General features: G+C 43.9%; 1 protein-coding gene across 3 annotated transcripts in view; it reads left to right on the top strand.

Annotated features, from left to right (window-relative positions):
- Positions 1 to 17,156, top strand: part of LOC134345231 (uncharacterized) — a 46,307-nt gene extending 29,151 nt beyond the window's left edge. Inside the window, exons 3-5 of one of the 3 annotated variants that reach the window (XM_063045562.1) lie at positions 880 to 1,050; positions 3,238 to 3,278; positions 16,148 to 17,156. In XM_063045562.1, coding sequence (XP_062901632.1) covers positions 880 to 1,050; positions 3,238 to 3,278; positions 16,148 to 16,153 — 218 coding nt within the window. In that variant the 3' untranslated portion in view covers positions 16,154 to 17,156. Of the gene's footprint in view, positions 1 to 879; positions 1,051 to 3,237; positions 3,279 to 9,137; positions 9,184 to 16,147 lie in introns of those variants that run through there. The other 2 variants (XM_063045561.1, XM_063045563.1) reach the window with 2 other exon arrangements.
- The last annotated feature ends 643 nt before the right edge of the window (positions 17,157 to 17,799 follow it).

Raw genomic sequence — 17,799 nt, 5'->3', positions numbered from 1 at the left:
ACATTCTTCAGGGAACGGTGCAGGGACAAAGAAAAAGGGGCAGACAGAGGAAGAAACGGGCAGACAACATTGCAGAGTGGACTGGTGAGGACTTTGTGTAGCCTGGGCACTCGCCCACAACCACGAGGGATGGAGGCAACTGGTGCCGTGCTCATCTGTACAGCACCCCTACGACCCAGGCGGGTTGTGGGATTCATAACCGTGACTGTAATTCAATTATTTACATAGGTTTTGCAAGAATTTGAGGGTAAATAGTGTCGGTCGGAATTCATGTGAATGCTTTAACATTTGTAGTGCAACTTTAGTAGGAAGCATTAAACAGCAATATGTTGGAAATGCTGGAACAAAGAATGCAATTATCAATCAAACTGCTCTTTAAATGTATGCCCGTTAATGAGGCAAAAAGTTCCTCAAAAGCATAATATCTGGAATTTATTTTTATTTTTGTATTGCCTTTTCTTCATTATTTTATCCATATTTCTCCCCAACTAGATCTGATCTGATTTGCTTCTAACTGCCCATATACATTGCTTAAAACAAACCACTGAATCTAATCTTTTAATTCAATCTAATCTCTCAGTTTTATAAATCCCTTTCTTTCTGACAGAGAGCATTACAATACTTGCTCACAATACTGCTGGAAGTTATGGCAAAAGTATTTCAATTTACCGTTAACTAAATATTCAATCCTGATCTTACAAATAATTGCACAATTTAAATTCCAGGTAAATAAGTGCTGGTATCAGGTTGAAATATAAGAAGATAACTGGGAATTCATTTTGAATGAAGTTCATTAGATGAATTTAATTCAATATATTAAATATTATTCATTGAGTGTGGCTATCAAATGAAATGAGATATTACTCCTTTTTTTTGTAGGACAGACAATTTCTCCAGAACCAAGGAACAACACGAACAGCACAAGTATTGTGACAGATTCCACAAGCGTGGAAACCAATATTCGCATAATACTTGCAGCAGTAATAGCTACTTTTGTCATCATCTGCCTATTAATTTTTATTTTAATTAGATACCGACCAAAGAAACAAAGTGAGTTGCATAAGCATTTTTTTCTTCTATTGATCTGATTCAACATCTTAAGGAAATAATCCGCTCATTGCCTGAATACGTCTGTTTTGATTTTACCTGACTGGAATATTCAAAGCTCCAGCTTCCCAATCACACACATCTCACCTAATTCGTATCATCCGCATGAGTGATTTCCGGCAGCCAGTATGTACTGATGGAGAAGGAGAATTGAATACAAATCACTTTTCTCACAATATTTGGTCATTTATCGTTTCCCAGGTTTCCTGCAGTTTTTTGTCCTGATGCAAATGGACACAGCCCCTGTTAAATGTATTCACATTTCTATATTCCACCCATCCATCCAGAATCCTCTTTGACTTTCTACCATCAGGCAGGAGACTACGATGCATGAAAACAAGAATGGCCAGGAGGAGTAACAATTTCTTTCCCCAGGCCATTAGGCTTCCAAACTGTCAGTCGCATTGTATTTGAAGTGTCACTGGTTAATCTGTTCCATACTTTACAACATTTGTTATTAATGCACTTTAATTTTATTTATGTGTGAATCATCTGTAGATTTTATCCTTACCTCCATAAGTTATCGTATGCTGTGTGTGTGTTATGTGCTTTACACCCTGGTTTGAAGAAATGTTGTCTCATTACTTCACTTCACTTCACCCCTTCCCCTCTCCTGGTTTCACCTATCACCTACCACCTACCACCTTGTACCTCTTCCTCCCGTCCCAACTTCTTGCTCTAACTTTTCATCTTTTTTCCAGTCATAATGAGGGGTCTAAGCCCGAAACAAAGACTGTTTACTCTTTTCCACAGATGCTACCTGGCCTGCTGAGTTCCTCCATTATTTTGTGTGTGTTGCTCACATTTCATAGCACCTGTTTGTATCATTCATTTGGCATCATTTCATTAAGAATTATTTAAACTACCAGTGATATTACTATATAAGACCATAAGATATAGGAGTAGAATTAGGCCATCTGGCCCATCGAGTCTGCTGATCCAATATTCCTCTCAGCCCCAATCTCCTGCCTTCTCCTCTTATCCCTTCATGCACTAAACAATATGTTGTTGAAAAGCTTATTTAAAGAGCGAAACAGGGTCTGAATGATCACTTCCTACCTTTATTACCCAACCTTTAGTTATAGATCAGACCAGGCAAAAGACTTTCTGAGAATTGATTTTAAAAGCTCCTTCTCGAGCATTTTGCATTACTGGGGTGAGGTCCACACATTAAACACATTTGACTGGAACCTCTCACAGATAAAAGTGGCAAATAAAATCCAGCAACATACATCAAAGTTGCTGGTGAACGCAGCAGGCCAAGCAGCATCTGTAGGAAGAGGTGCAGTCGACGTTTCAGGCCGAGACCCTTCGTCGGGACTAACTGAAGGAAGAGTGAGTAAGGGGTAAAATCCAGCCTCATTATTCTTCACTGCCAATGGGTCGGCCATGCCAAGCTTAACATAACCTAGTAATTAAAGAAAAAAACATTAAGAAGGCTCATACCTTGAGGGAAGAAGGTGGCCCCTTCCTTGCAAGAAGGATGAAAATCAGGAGCCGATAGAATGGGCTAGTCCTACATTCAGAATGAGACTGGCACAGGCCTTGGTTAAATCCTCCTTCTCATCAAGGTGGATGGTGGTTAAAAAAAATAAAGAATTAAGATCCTAAAGTGAACAGCAAAGCCTCTGAAGATTAACTGTCACAAAAGAACCTAAAGTTATAATGTCCTCAGGATCAAATTATTTCCATCCAGACAGATTAAAATGCAATGAAGAAAAGTCTCAATCTGACAAAAGGAAGAAGTCATTAAAAGGCCCAGATGCTCTTCCACGGTTCACTATTTTTCATGCGTGGCACATGGACATTGCTGGCAAAGTCAGTGCTTATTGCTCAGTTTTGCCCATACGTTGCTTACCTGTCACGAATAGCTACCCATATAACAAGTGCCTTGATTGAATGGGATAAAAGTTGTTTTACATGTATTGAGGGCTTTATTTTTACAAGAGATTTCTACAAATGTTCCAGCACTTGCTCCAGGTAGCACTGTGGAGCAGACTTGATGGGCCAAAAGGCCTAATTTTGCTGCTATATTTTATGGTCTTATGGTAATGGTTAGTCCTGAATGTTTTATTATACTTTATACTGGACTTCTGAAGCAATATTTTGCAATTTTCTTTCCCTTGATAGACCCAGATACCAGTCCCCCTACAGTGGAAGCCAATTGTCAGGTAAATATACTTCACATGGTTACTGTACAATTATCAAAGAGTATCATGAGAAAAATAGTAGAGAGAGACAGAGTGGGGCAGAGGCAAGAAAGAAAAAGAGAAGACTTGGAAGACGTCTAGACTAGTGGACAGTCTGAAAGGCATCACCAACTATTTTTAGTGGCCAGAGGGTGTTAAGGACACCGTCTTCCACTCATCCTCCAGATGGATGCAGATCAGAATGAACACACCCCATAGATCCAGTTTGGGAAGATATGGGCTCTGTGGAGTGTTTTTAATGTGCTATCCATCCAGGAGAAAGGGCAGCAGTTCTTAATGGGGATTTTGTTGAGTCCATGATAATCTATGGAGGGATGAAGATTCCCATCTTCCTTTTTGACAAGGAAGAATCTTGCACCAGCTGGTGACTGAGATAGTTGAATGAAGCTGGGATGTAGTATTTCAGAGTGGTTTGGGTCTCAGGAGGAGAGAGGGAGAACAGAAGACCTCGGGGAGAGGTGGTGATCGAGCAGTTGTGTGGTCCGTGAGGCAGCAGGGTGCAAGGCTTCCCCTATTTTGAGGGTGATGGCTAAGTCGTGGTATTCCTGTGAGAGTTATTTTGAAGGTGATGACTAAGTCGTGGTACTCCTAAGAGAGTTTAGTGAGGTGGAGGGTTTCCTCCATCTCCATGGATTTATGGGATTAGGTCAGCTGATGTTGCAGGCAAGTTGTCTGGCAGGTGGGTCTGTAACTCAGTGGTAAGCTGGGTGACCAGGCAAAGTGAGGGTGGGGAGTGGAGACACATGGGTAACACAAGATAAGAGGAATATTGGGTGAGTTGATCAGGAGGAATCCGACGGACTGGCGGTGCTCTCTGACGTTCATGTGCATAGGCTGTGTGCTTCCTCTGACCATCTAAGACTCCAAGGGATGCCTGACTCTGGCTGTCATGCAGAATAGGTGAGAGATAGGCTTGGTAGGTAAATCAAGCCACACACAGAGAGTCGGGTGCAGAAAGCTGCCTGCTGTGCTGGAATCCATCAGAGCCTCCAGTGTGTGTCGAGCCATCGGGACGCAGAGGAAGACAGAGAGAGTGAGGCAGGCTATGATGCGGGATTGAGGAGCCGGGGGATTGGACCACATAGAAGGTCCAGCGTCTCTAGCTGGTGGTGCCATTTCCTGGACGCAGTGGCAATGGATGCATGGATGCTCAGCAGCCCCGCAGTAAACACACAGGTTGTTTTCTACCCACATTCACGCTCTGGGGGGGGGGGAAGGGGTTAAGGGAGCTCTCCCCACCTGCATGGATTCTGAAGGTATTGGTGATGAGGGTCCTGTACCCTGAAATAGAAATGGGAATGGAACTTGCTGATGACCTGGAGGTTCAGTCCAAAGACGCTTGTCAATACAGAGGACCAGAGTGATGCTTTCAAGGTTGGTGGGCATCTCCCAGGTAGACAGCTCATCCTTCAGGTGCTCTAAGAGGTTGTGATGGTAATAGACCAGCAGTGCTTCTGCATTCCAGCTGCACTCTACCATGAGGGTCCTGGATTCCATGGTGTCTAGCAGAGGGCGTAAACCTCGACACAGAGTGAAGTGTCCGATTCTCTGCCTACCTTCCATTCTCTGGATGGTCACAAAACCTGGCACAGCTCAATGATGAAATCCTCAGATTTGTTGCAAATGGGGTTTTTTATTGCCCAAGTTAGTAGTGGCCCAGGTCAGAGCTCTTCTGGTCAAGAGAAAGATGATGAAGATTATCTTGGCTCGGTCCATAAAATACAGTGATACAGCGATACCTGGAGCTCCAAGTGTAAGACACACTGAGGCAGGAAGTTGCAGCATCTGGTTGGAGATCCATCGAAGTGGTCAGGAATTGAAATGTGGGGCTCAGAGGGAGGAAGTTGACTGGCATGGTGTTGGTTGAGAATGGTGAGGAGAGTTAATGGTTTCCTGCTACTTCTGGATTGTGAGCTCCTGTCGATGGATGACTTTCTTTGGCCAAGCAAACTCTGCTGAGTCAATCACTGGTTCACCCATCCTGTCAGGAAATGTAGAGCATGTATGGCCCAAGAGCAGAGTTAGTGGAGACGACTTGGCAGTGAGTGATAACTTTAATAATAAACTGCAAAATTAGGTTCATGGAAATGATTCCAGGATTGAATGACTTGCCACATGAAGAGCATTTGATGGCTCTGGGCCTGTATTCACTAAGATTCAGAAGAATGCAGGTTGACCTCAGTGGAACCGATTGAATGGTGAAAGGCCTTGATAGAGTGGATGTGGAGAGGATGTTTCCTGTGGTGGGAGAGTCTAAGGCAAGAGGACACAACCTCAGAAGAGAGTGGCATCCTTTTAGAACAGAGGTGAGAAAGAATTTCTTTAGCCAGAGAGTGGTGAATCTGTGGATTTCTTTGCCAAAGGCAGTTATGGAGGTCAGGTCTTTATGTACATTTAAGGCAGAGGTTGATAAATTCTTGATTGGTCAGGGCATGAAGGGATATGGGGAGATGGCAGGAGACTGAAAATCTTGTCCCTTATCAAGATATATGCCATTTTCATTTGGAAATATTTTCCCATTCCTTCTTCATCTAAGTCCTGGAATTCCCCATCCAGCAGCATTAGAGGACAATCTTCATCAAAATAACTACAGTGGTTCTAGAAGGGAGCTCACCATAATCTTCACACAGGCAATAAATGCTGACATTGTAAGATCCTGAAAAGTGATTTTATTTTTATTAGAAGGAGCTCACTGCTCTCCATGTTCTGAGAAACGTATAGAATGTAAATAAAAGACAGCCTATTTATTAAATATATAGTGGGGGGGAAATGCTGATGCAACAATGTAACCTCTTTCCATCATTAACTTTATTTAAAATGAGAATATTTGTCTCTGTGGTATTTTTGTTTCGATTATTTATTTGTTCATTTTATTGGCAAGACTTGCATTTATTTTCCATCCCTAATCTCCCCTCAACTGAGAGTGCAGTTAAGAGTTAACCACATTGCTGGGACTGAAATAACATGAAGACAAGACTGTTATTCCTTTCCCTGAATGACATTATCATTTGACTTTACAGTGTACTTGGGTTTGAGGTTATCGTTACCGAGAATTGTTTTTATTCCAATTCTAGTATTATTTAATTACCTGATTTTAACTTTCTCGGCTAATCTCATGGGACCTGAACTCACTCTGATGCTCATCTTTAGAATAATGGCTTTAGTCCAGCAATTTAACCACTGTGCAATCATGCCTAAATTGCAACTGTTTCCTAAATTTTATGGCTATGCTAAGTATTGTTCTTTGTTTTCTTTAATATGTAATTATTTCCAGTGAGGAAACTGTGCCTCTTTAATTGTGCATTTTAAAAGTCAATCTTCAGATTTCCCACCTTCTTCTGTGACCTGCCCACCAACAGCATTGCTGAATGTACAAATTTCCGCCTTCGGCAAGTTTCCTGTCTTCCAAATGTATATTTCCTAGAAACGGCTTGTCATATGAAGAGCATTTGATGGCTCTGGACCTGTATTCACTAGAATTCAGAAGAATGAGGGGTGACATAATTGAAATCTACTGGATGGTGAAAGGCCTTGATAGAGTGGATGTGGAGAGGATGTTTCCTATGGTGGGAGAGTCAACGGCCAGAGCACACAGCCTCGTAATAGAGGGGTGAACATTTAGAAAAGATTATATTATGAAAACACTCAGTCCTCTTTTATTGTCATTTAGAAATGCATACATGCATTAAGAAGTGATACAATGTTCCTCCAGAGTGATATCACAGAAAACAGGACAAACCAAAGACTAACACTGACAGAACCATATAATTATAACATATAGTTACAGCAGTGCAAAACAATACCATAATCTGATAAAGAACAGACCATGGGCATGGTAAAAAAAGTCTCAAGTCCCGATCGATTTCCGAGTCCCCGATAATAGGCGGCAAAAGGGAGAAACTCCCTGCCATAAACCTCCAAGGCACAAACAACTGCCGATGCCTTGGTAGCAGCCGACCACAGCTGACATCGAGCCCGTCCATCCGAAAACTTCGAGCCTCCGACCAGCCCCTCCGATACAGCCTCCCGAGTGCCATCCTCTGCCAAGCGCCTTCGACTTAGCCCCGGCCACCAAATCAAGCAAAGCCGATGATTTGGGGCCTTCTGCTCTGGAGATTCCGGTTACCACACAGTAGCAGCGGCAGCGAAGCGGGCATTTCAGAAGTTTCTCCAGATGTTCCTCCGTACTCTCACATCTGTCTCTATCAAATCAGAATTGTGCACAGTCCCCTACTTGACAGATTACAGGTCTCATTCACCGGAGAGGCCACGCGCGCTGCGTTGCGCCGCCATCTTCTCCTCCTCCCCCAGAAGAGAACAGAGATGAGGAGGAATTTCTTTAGCCAGAGAATGGTACATCTGCTTAATTTGTTGCCACAGACAGCTGTGGTGGCTAAGTCTTTACGAATGTTTAAGATGGAGGTTGATAAATTCTTTATTGGTCACGGCATGAAGGGATACAGGGAGAAGGCAGGAGATTGATACAGGGGCTGAGAGAAGCCATGATGAAATGCTAAGCAGACTTGATGGGCCAAATGACCTAATTCTGCTCCCATATTTTATGGTCTTATGGAAACAATTACATGATTCGAGATTGTTCAACTGCATTATAGTTGAACTTCATCTCACCTCTAAGTGATTCTGGTTCTGTAATCATTCAATACTAAATATTAATTTGTCACAATGTTTTCAAATTTTCAGTTGGCTTGGCATCCCTTTTTTGATGAAAGAAATTCTGGATTTCTGCTATGACGATATGTTGCCTGACATTATCCAGAAAGCCTAGTCTTACATTTAAGGTTATCCCACTTTGTCTGGCTTTGCTCCATCCCCACTCTTTTCATCATTTTAAACAATTCCACCTTTACATCTCAAAATGGCTGAGTCATTTCAGATAAGATAGTAGGATGACTGTGGAACCAGGGCTTGGAGGAAGAGAAAGAAAAAGAAAATATTTAGAGGAACATCATTCTGGCTGTATGATAACCATCTTATCTGCTGCCAACATCTTCCACCCTTGACAATATTGAATTTTATTCTTGTTCCTCTTTAAACTCAACCTTTACATCAAACTCTTCTTTTTAGTGTGACATTTGCTAAGATTTTGAACATTTCTTGTGTATAGTGTGTTAGATAAACATCTTAAGTAGTTAAAGACAACCTCACATTTGTGGCTGAGTTTCGTTCTACCAAACAGCCGATGTAAACCTGTTACACGAACAAAGTCTCTGTTTTCCAGCATATGCACAGTACTATTCTACATAATCTATTTTGCTGCATCAGCAATAAGTTCTGTGGAGCTTGGTGTTTTAAAACAAAATTGAAATAACAGAGAAACTGAGTTTGTTCACTATATAAAGATAATTGTAATTTTTTTCTTTTGATAATACTACTGCCTCGTTCACTTATGTCTGCCAAGATGTACATCAACACATTGACAGCGACCTGGTCTGCTTTTCGGAAAGGGGCAAAAAGATTTTTATTGTAGATAGGAAGGGTTAAATGTGAAAGTATTTCTGTAGATCACGTTAAATCAGCCCACTAAGACCTAGATGGTTCCACTATCATTTCCCCTGCATCATGACATGACCACATGCATGCCAGCACACCCCTGGATGAGACAAAGGCACCTGTCGTTACTCCAACCAAGGACCCGAGCTCCAGACATACTCATAATGCTGGTTTTGGTGAATTCTGGGCAGGTGGTGGGCTGGTGGTCTGTGTAGGATAATGTAAAGGGTGAAAGATGGAACATATTGTTCAAAATAGAAACTGTTCTACATGCCCTCCGGTGAAAATGATATCGTATCCGTTAAATAGGGGCTGTGGACAATTCTGATTTGATGGAGACAGACGTGAAAGCACAGAGGAACATGTGGAGAAATTTCTGAAACGCCTGTTTGCTGCTGTTGTTACTGCGCGATCGAGAATCTTCTGGAGGGAAGGCCTCAAAATCCCCTGCTTTGCCTGCTGTTGGCGACCAAAATTGAGGTTGAATTGTTCAGATGGAGATACTGCTCGGAACTTGGTATTGGAGAGTTGATGGGAGGCTCGAAGTTTTCGGATGACTCAGAGTCGGACTGTGGTTGGGCATGGCAGGGAGAGTTTTTCTTCCTTCTCCCGTCTGCATGAGATGTGGGACATTTGAAAGACTTTGAACTTTTTACTGTACTCATAGACTGTTCTTCATCAAGTTATGGTATCGTTGCACTGTTGTAACTATATGTTATAATTATGCGGTTTTGTTAGTTTTTTCAGTCTTGGTCTGTCCTGTGTTTTCTGATATTACACCGGAGGAAATATTGTATCATTTCTTTATGCACGCATTACTAAATGACAATAAAGGAGGACTGCATGTCTTCATAATCTAATGATCTAATAATTCACAAAACGGCATCATTTAGTTGCTGTAACATCAAAGTTGCTGGTGAACGCAGCAGGCCAAGCAGCATCTATAGGAAGAGGTGCAGTCGACGTTTCAGGCCGAGACCCTTCGTCAGGACACAGTTGCTTGAATTTCCAGCATCTGCAGAATTCCTGTTGTTTTCATTTAGTTGCTGTGTTCACTTTAACAGACAGTGTCTGATGTAATGACTTCAGCATAAGTGACTGATTTTGTAAAGGGCTGTAGCTTTTGCTAATCACATAAAGCTACTCTAGCATGTTTTATTCACAAAATCCCACAACACTTCTAGTATGTTCCTAGGCTAGGTGTTCTTGAAATGTGTCACAAAGAGATGCAAAGGTTAGGCAGTCTGCCTGCCAAATGAGTACATCCCTAAGTCTGTCTTCTAATTTCATTATACATTAGCATATTCACCTATTTTCCGATGTCCGTCATCACAATTGTGGGGGCTACGTTGGGATTGATTCCGTCGGATGCTGTGTGATCACCCTGAGCATTGAACCAGTGAGGTAGATATTTGTACTCTAGATGAATTGTTAATTCGCCTGTTAAGTACTGTTAAAGTTGCGACTGTGGGCAGAGGTTTGATAAAATAGAGGGCGCAGCTCTTGTTTTAATGCAGACCAGCGCTGAGGTAGCGATAGTTGGGGGCAGAGATTTCAAAGACAGGGTTCTCTCGATTCTGAGGAGTGAGGGGAAAGAGTGGTCGGATTTGGAATGTCTAATTAGTCCATGTCCCCCAGTGAAGAATGAGAATTCTGAGTTAGTATCCACCCTTACATCTCCGGCAAATAAATGGAAAAATCAGGTTCCAAGTCCCAGCTATGATAGGCTCCGCCTATTTTCTGGAATAATGCCCACCCCTAAAGGGGAAGAGGAGTATGAGACTTGGGTGGAGCGGACCTCTCAGTTGTTAGATGAGTGGCAGTGCTCTGATGACGTAAAGTGACAGAGATTGATTAATGTGCGGCTGCTGACATGAGAGCCATCAGGTTGCGGTATCCCGTAGCGACAGCTGTCAATTACATGCAAGCACTGGACAATATTTTTGGCCCAACAGGAAGCCCAATGGAGCTCATGGTGGGGTTTCTGAACATGCATCAGGAGAAGAGGGAGAAGCTTTCTGCTTTTATTTTTCAGCTAGAGAGGCAGCTAAATTGCTTGCAGTGCAGAGAGGTCATTCAGGCAGCTGAGGTGATCAGTTAAGGATGGACCAGATAGCCAGGAGCGCCCAGTCCCATGACCGGATTGCTTGGGGTCTCCGACAGTCTCGTAAGATTCACCCCCCTCCATCTTTTGTTGAGCTGATCAGAGAGGTACGGGAAGAGGAGGACACGTCGGAATTGCGGGAGGGCTCTGTCAGCAGGGTACAGTCCTCGGTAGTGGTCCCCTGCGGTGAAGTGACCACGGATAGCCTACGCTGGCAGCAGGTGTCATGCCAGAAGGAGAGTGAGCCCCCGGGTAGCTAAGCAGAGAGAGTCATTGGGAAAACTTAGAGGAGACCCAGTGGGAGAATGGCTTGGTGTCTCTGGGGGAACACATTCCCGGCAATGTACGAAGGAACCGCCGAAAGCAAAAGACCCAATTCCTGAAGGCTTAGTGGGACCATGCTCCAGTGTGTTGCTACGAATAGAGGGTATTTATGCTTAAATCATACTCGACACCAGGTCACAGGTCACATTGTTGTACCATTCATTTTGCAACCAGTATCTGAAGCTTTTACCTTTGACCCTATTCAGGACACTAGACGTCTGGTGGCTTAGTGCTAGTGATTATCCATACGACGGTTATTTGTCAGTGAAGCTGGAGTTCTCGGAGGCTGATGTGGGAATTTCTGAGGTCCTTGATACATTAGTCCTGGTTTGTCCGGACCCTGTTGAGAAGGGCAGCGTTTCAATTCTGGTGGGGACCAACACCCCTCTTGTGAGGAGGTTTATTTGAGCCTGCAAGGAGAAGGCTGAGGAGAGATTTCTGGAAACATTGTCTGTGCACCCAGGGTTTCGAGCCGCTTTTGAGGAAGTGCGTGGCTGTATTAGGCCAGATAGCGAATTCAGACGAGGGACTGTGTGGTTCACCCAGTCGAAGCCAACAGTAGCATGGCCCGTTGGAGGTAGCAAGAGTGATGGGGACCCCTAAATTTCCCAGAGTGCCCTCCGAGAAAAACAATCCCACGCACAAGTTGGAATTTCTGCCGTTGAAATGGGCGTGGATAAACTGAGTGCCAAGTTTGAGGTGAGGACGGACAATGACCCCCTAACTTATATCCTGATCTCGGTAAAACTAGATGCCACAGGCCATCGGTGGTTGGCGGTGTTGTCTGCCTATGGTTTCAGCCTGAAGTACTGGCTGGGGAGCAGGAATGTTGATGCTGATGCTTTGTCCCGACGGGCGCATGAGGGACTGGTCAGGGATGAGGAATGGGAGAATGTTCCTGCCCCGGGAATGAAGGCCATATGTCAGTTTGCCATCACCATGAAGGCAGAGGAAAGGAGGGGCAGGATCGAGCAGTGGATCAGTTGTGAGCTTCTGATGACTCCATTCTCCAAGTTTACTGTAACCTGACAACTCTGAGGATAAATCAGCTGCAGGAATTCAGTTCTGGGGAAGTGGCAGCTGCTCAGCAAGATGATCTGGGCATTGGTCAAAAAGTGAGACATGGCTCAGGCGGAGAGGACAAAACACACGTCGCTCCCTCCATTACTGTGAAAACGGCCTCAGTTGGAGTTGAAGAACCAGATCTTATACCAGGTCACGTCACACCCAGACCGACCTTGGTGTTGCCAGTTGGTTCTGCCCGAGAAGTATCGTAGGATTGTGTTGAAGTCACTTCATGATGATTCTGGACATTTGGGAGTGGAAAAGACCTATGGATTAGTCAGAGACTGGTTTTACGGGCCCCAGATGAAATCAGAGGTCGAAGAATACTGCAAGTCGAGCATTCGATGCATATGGCGGAAGACACTGTCTACACGGTCAGCTCCCTTGTCCCACTTGCAGAGTGCAGGGCCCCTGGACCTGGTGTGTATGGATTTCTTGTCAATAGAACCCGATGCCAGCAACACAGCGAAAGTCTTAGTCATCACGGACCACTACACCAGATATGCTCAGGCTTTTCCTGCCAAGGACCAGAGGGCATCCACGGTGGCCAAAGTGTTATGGGAGAAGTATTTCATCTATTACGGCCTTCCCAGGTGAATACCTAGTGATCAGGGACGGGATTTCGAGAGCAGACTCATCCATGTGTTACTGGGTATGATTGGAGTCGAGAGGTCGAGGACCACGCCCTGTCATTCGCGGGGTAATCCCCAGCCAGAGAGGTTTAATCGGACCTTGCTAGACATGCTCGGGACCCTGGAGATCAGCAAGAAGAGCAAGTGGAGTCAACGTATTAGGCATCTGGTTCACAGTTACAACTTACACAAAAGATGAAGCTACTGAGTACTTGCCATATTATTTGATGTTTAAGCATGAGGCAGGGTTTGCCCATTGACCTTTGTTTTGGGACTGATGAGTGTGACTTAACCCCAAAGATTTATTTGAAGTATGTGTCTGATATGAGAAAAGAGCTGAAAAGGACTTATAAATTAGCCGGGGTCGCGGCTGCCACGCAGAGTTAAGGAAATAAGAGGAGGTACGATCAAAAGGTGAGGTTCTCCCAACTCCTGCCGGGAGACCGAGTCCTCATAAGGAATTTGGGGCTACCTGGAAAGCATAAGTTGACTGACCGCTGGGTGGCTACGCCCCATGTGGTGGAGAGTCAGATGCCAAACCTACCAGTATTCCAGGTGAAACCAGAGGATGGGAATGGGCCTGTCAAGACTCTCCATCGGAACCACCTCTGGGACAAGAGGTGCAGGTAGACCCAGAGCCCAACGTGGAGCCTACACCTAGTAAGAGGACTCTGCGGAAACATGGGACAACTGCAGGACCAACAGCAGAAGAGGTTAGGCTGCCCCCCCACCTGAGAGGGATACTGATTCAGAGGATGAGGACCTGGATGTGTGCTATATGCTGCCTTTCACTAACTCCCCATTGATTGAGGAAGAGACTCCTGGCCCTGGGTGGCAGCGGGACTCTGCAGGGGAGGAAGCAGGGCTTGGTCATGGGACAGAGGGGTCCGAGTGGCAGGTGGGCACAAGTAATAGGTCGGAGGAGGCCTCGCCAGGTAGACCGGAAGTATCCCCAGTAGTATCTGAACATGAAGAGTTAGGTGAGGGGGTGCGGAAGTCTCAGAGAATTAGGAGACCACCGGAGAGGCTGGCCAATGTAGCACCAGGGGAGCAGAACGTGACCCCTACCGTTTTGGGGAGATATGTCACTGCCTTGTACACCTGGATCGGACTTTGTGTTTTGCAGGAGGGGTTGGCAAATTATCTCAACGTCATGAGGACATGACTAAATTTGGTGGGGGGAGAGTTTTTTTTAGCGTGTCGCACCAGAGAGTCAGCCATTCCTGTCTGGCGCGTGGTGTCAGGATCGGTCTCCTTTTGGATTAACCGGGTCACATTATGAACGTTCCTGACTCAACCCTTTTTTTTTAACGAGGCCAAGTGGCTAGCTCGACGCTCAACCCGGCACAGATGGAAAGCGTGCTCGGGGGGGTGGCTCAACTTGGAATCGAACTCGGGAGCCTTCACTCCTGAGTCCGGCGCTGATGCCACTGCACCACCAACCAGCCCGAGGGGAGAGTGTAACACGCTGTAAGGTTTCACTGCTAATGTAATGGCTTCTCTGTAGCAGCAATGTTTGGGTTATGACCAGAGATAAGGGGACATGTTAGCCAATGAGCAGGATGTTGTTCTTTCTTGTGTGTCTGGGAGCCGGGAATTCGTGGTCTTTTGCCATGGAGAGATGAGGAAAGAAGACGTGAATGGAGAGAGTTGGTAGACCACCAGCCGGACTGGACTTGGAGCGAGGGTCAGAAGGTCAGCGACGATTGGAGGAGGTCGATGGTGGATGAACGGCCTTATCAGTGAGATCCAACGTTGCACATTAGACTGTTTCATGAGAATGGACGCTTTTATTTTTTTTGTTTCTTCACTAACCATATAGTCAAATTAAGAATTATAAAGCTCAATCGTTTAATCGCATACTGTGTACTGTTTGTCATTTCGTGGTACTGATTTTTAACAGGGGAGACATAGCGCAGCATCCACCCAAACGAGATTTCTTAAGTTTGGCCAGGTCGGGGGCTATCATCCCCTATATTAGGCCGCTAGCCGAATTGAGAGTTACAATTAGAAAGTGATAATAAATCTGATTGTGATTACAATATCGACCTTGCTATACTGAAGCAAGTAGTAAAGAATGTCCACTTGTAAGAAATTTGTATGAAACAGTGAAAGATTTTCTCTTTTTGAAAATATAGTATTGAAAACAACTTATTGAGGTCTTCAAAGTTACAGTAGAAATAGAGCAAATGGATCAAACAACATTGAGATGAAAAGTTCAAAGAGTAATACAGTGGCAGAAGAATGTGGTGGAAAGTTGGCCCACAAAACTTACTGCCTTCTCCTTGCCCACAGAGTTATTTCTGAGAAGTTTGCTACCTCTATGCTATGTGTCATGCTTTGAAATATCATTTTGATTCAGTAAGCTTTCTTTAGAGTTGGCTTTTGCTTTGATCTGAGCAGGACAGTAGTGTGAGTCGGCCGCGGAAAGTCTGGATGTTAAGGAGATGGAGGTACCCTTCCTCTTTCTGCCAAGTTAATTATCTTATGGGCATTGGCAAAAGTGATAACTTCAAGATGTGGACATTGTGCCACCATGAATTTGACACCCATGTGGTCAGTCCTACGTGGAACACACTTGAGGAACACACACAAAGTAGTGGAGGAACTCAGCAAACCAGGCAACGTCCGTGGAGGGAAAGAAACAATCAATGTTTCGGGCTGGGTCCGGAGTCCTGAGTTCCTCCATTATTTTGTGTGTGTTCCTCAAGATTTCCAGCATCTGCAGAATCTCGTGTTTATTTTCGTACCAAAATACAGATGGCATGGTAAGACTTCAGTGAGAGAATTTTCCCCTATATATTATGGGTGCATATAATCCCTTCTAAAAGCCTTCCCCCCACCCGCCTCCCCTCCTGAAGCTTACTCTTCCAGCAGTTTTCTGCTCTGTTCCCCTCCATTGAACCTCTCAGTTTTACTGGAGGTCAACTAGTATTCCGGCTACTGCTTTTAATGCACAAAAGTCTCGTTGCAATGACCCTTTATTGCGGGTCCTTCCTGAAGGTTAAACTGTGTTAGCTGGAGTGGTGAGCACCAAAGAAGTAATGATATTTAAACCTGCATTTTTCATAGTTCATTTGCACAATGTGCCTTTGCAAACTTGTAGCAATTATTAGTTGCAATCTTGCTAATACAGGTTGAGCTCCCCTTATCCGTAAATCAAAAACCAAAAACCTCCAATTTTGTTTTTTGAGCCTTGACAGGACGTCACAAATGGGAAATTCCACAAAGCGCTGGGAAGGCTCCCGAGTGATACGCAGGTCTCTGAGCACCACAGGCAGTTCTGAGAAGTGACCTCTCATATGTAATGAACAGAAATGAAAGAAAAGTTGAAAATCGCTGCATAAAGTGAAAAATGAAGATCTCAACATTTATTGAAAGAGTGGATTCATCAGCGACAGTGAGAACATGTACCACTTAATGGTATGCTGATCATGAAACGAGCAAAGATCTATCTGGACAAACTGATAATTGAAGCTAATTGTGAACATTCAGCAGGCTGGTTTCAGAAATTTAAGAAAAGTCTCTGCATTAATTTTTAAAGGATTTGTGGTGATAAAGCATCTACTGATCACAAAACAGCAGAGAAATTCATTGATGTGATTGCCAAGATTAACACTGATGAAAGTCTAATTTGCTGAATGTCTGCATTAATACGTAAGTGTGAGGAACATGCATAAGACAAAAGCTGCTTACCGATAGAACATAAATTCAGAGTCAGGAATAATATTGATGCCAAATGGCAACTGACTATCCACTTGGATATCTGAGGTAGTGATAGCTATTAAAAATAATATATAAAACTACCTTCGGGGTATATGTATAAACCATATATGTAAAATGTTCAGACTTGGTGTAAAGGATTTTGTGTTTAGACTTGGGTTCCATTCCCAAGGCATTATATTATACAGATTCAAATATTGCAAAATCTGAAAATAATCTGAAATCTGAAATACTTTAGCTTCAAGCATTTCAGATAAGCAGTGCTCAACCTCTACCTCTGTCGTAAAGAATGAAATGAGGCTCACGCCGCAAATACTCTCAATGGTAATTCTGAACTGAGTCATCACCCATAGTGCTAAAAATCTTTGCAGTAATAATGTTTAGAAGCATGCATGTAAAATTGCAGACTTTTACACTTTGCTGAAGTGACCACAACTGACTCACTGGAATAATTATGAACCTAATTAATGATAAACAACATTTTAGCTGACATAGCAAATTGATTCTTTCTTTCTTCACCACAGTAGCCAACATGAACTAGAATATGATATTCTAAAAGCTTTTTTCTAACATTTAGTATCTTCACTTAGTGGAAAGGATGACCAAGGGAGTTCCTGTTATCTTTTCTGAGAATTCCTTCAAGAAGACCACAATCTTGCTGTGGTCTGGAGGTTTGCATACCTCAATCATCCGGAGAGCTATGTTGGTTGGAGTCAGGACTTTATGCTTTGGTTGTTGGCGCTGGGTAGGGTCACCCATGCCAAATGGGTCAATAGGTAGAGGATGAAATAAGCGTGGTCCCCCTGTCCTCTGGGTTCAGTGGTTTAGCTCAGGGATAACAACCCTGATTAGTAAGACAAAATTGTTGTGGAAACAGCAATGAAGAATCCTTCTACAGTATTCCTTAGTCTCCACTGGGACTGCATGATTGACATTAGTGAAAACCAAGAGGAAGCTACTGACACAATGAAGGAAGCCCTGTACACAGCTAGAGATGGAGGACCTTCATTGCTGCTCTAGATGCCAGTGACATAGCAGGCAATGAGTAGTTCCAGCATTATTGTTTGAGTTTGATTATTGAGTTTGATGTGTGGTGGGAAGTGTGCTATTGGCTGCATTCCGG

Source organism: Mobula hypostoma, chromosome 4 (assembly GCF_963921235.1).
Source record: "Mobula hypostoma chromosome 4, sMobHyp1.1, whole genome shotgun sequence".
NCBI lineage: Eukaryota > Metazoa > Chordata > Chondrichthyes > Myliobatiformes > Myliobatidae > Mobula > Mobula hypostoma.
The sequence above is the reverse complement of the archived record's forward strand: the minus strand, read 5'-3'. Positions and strand labels throughout refer to the sequence as shown.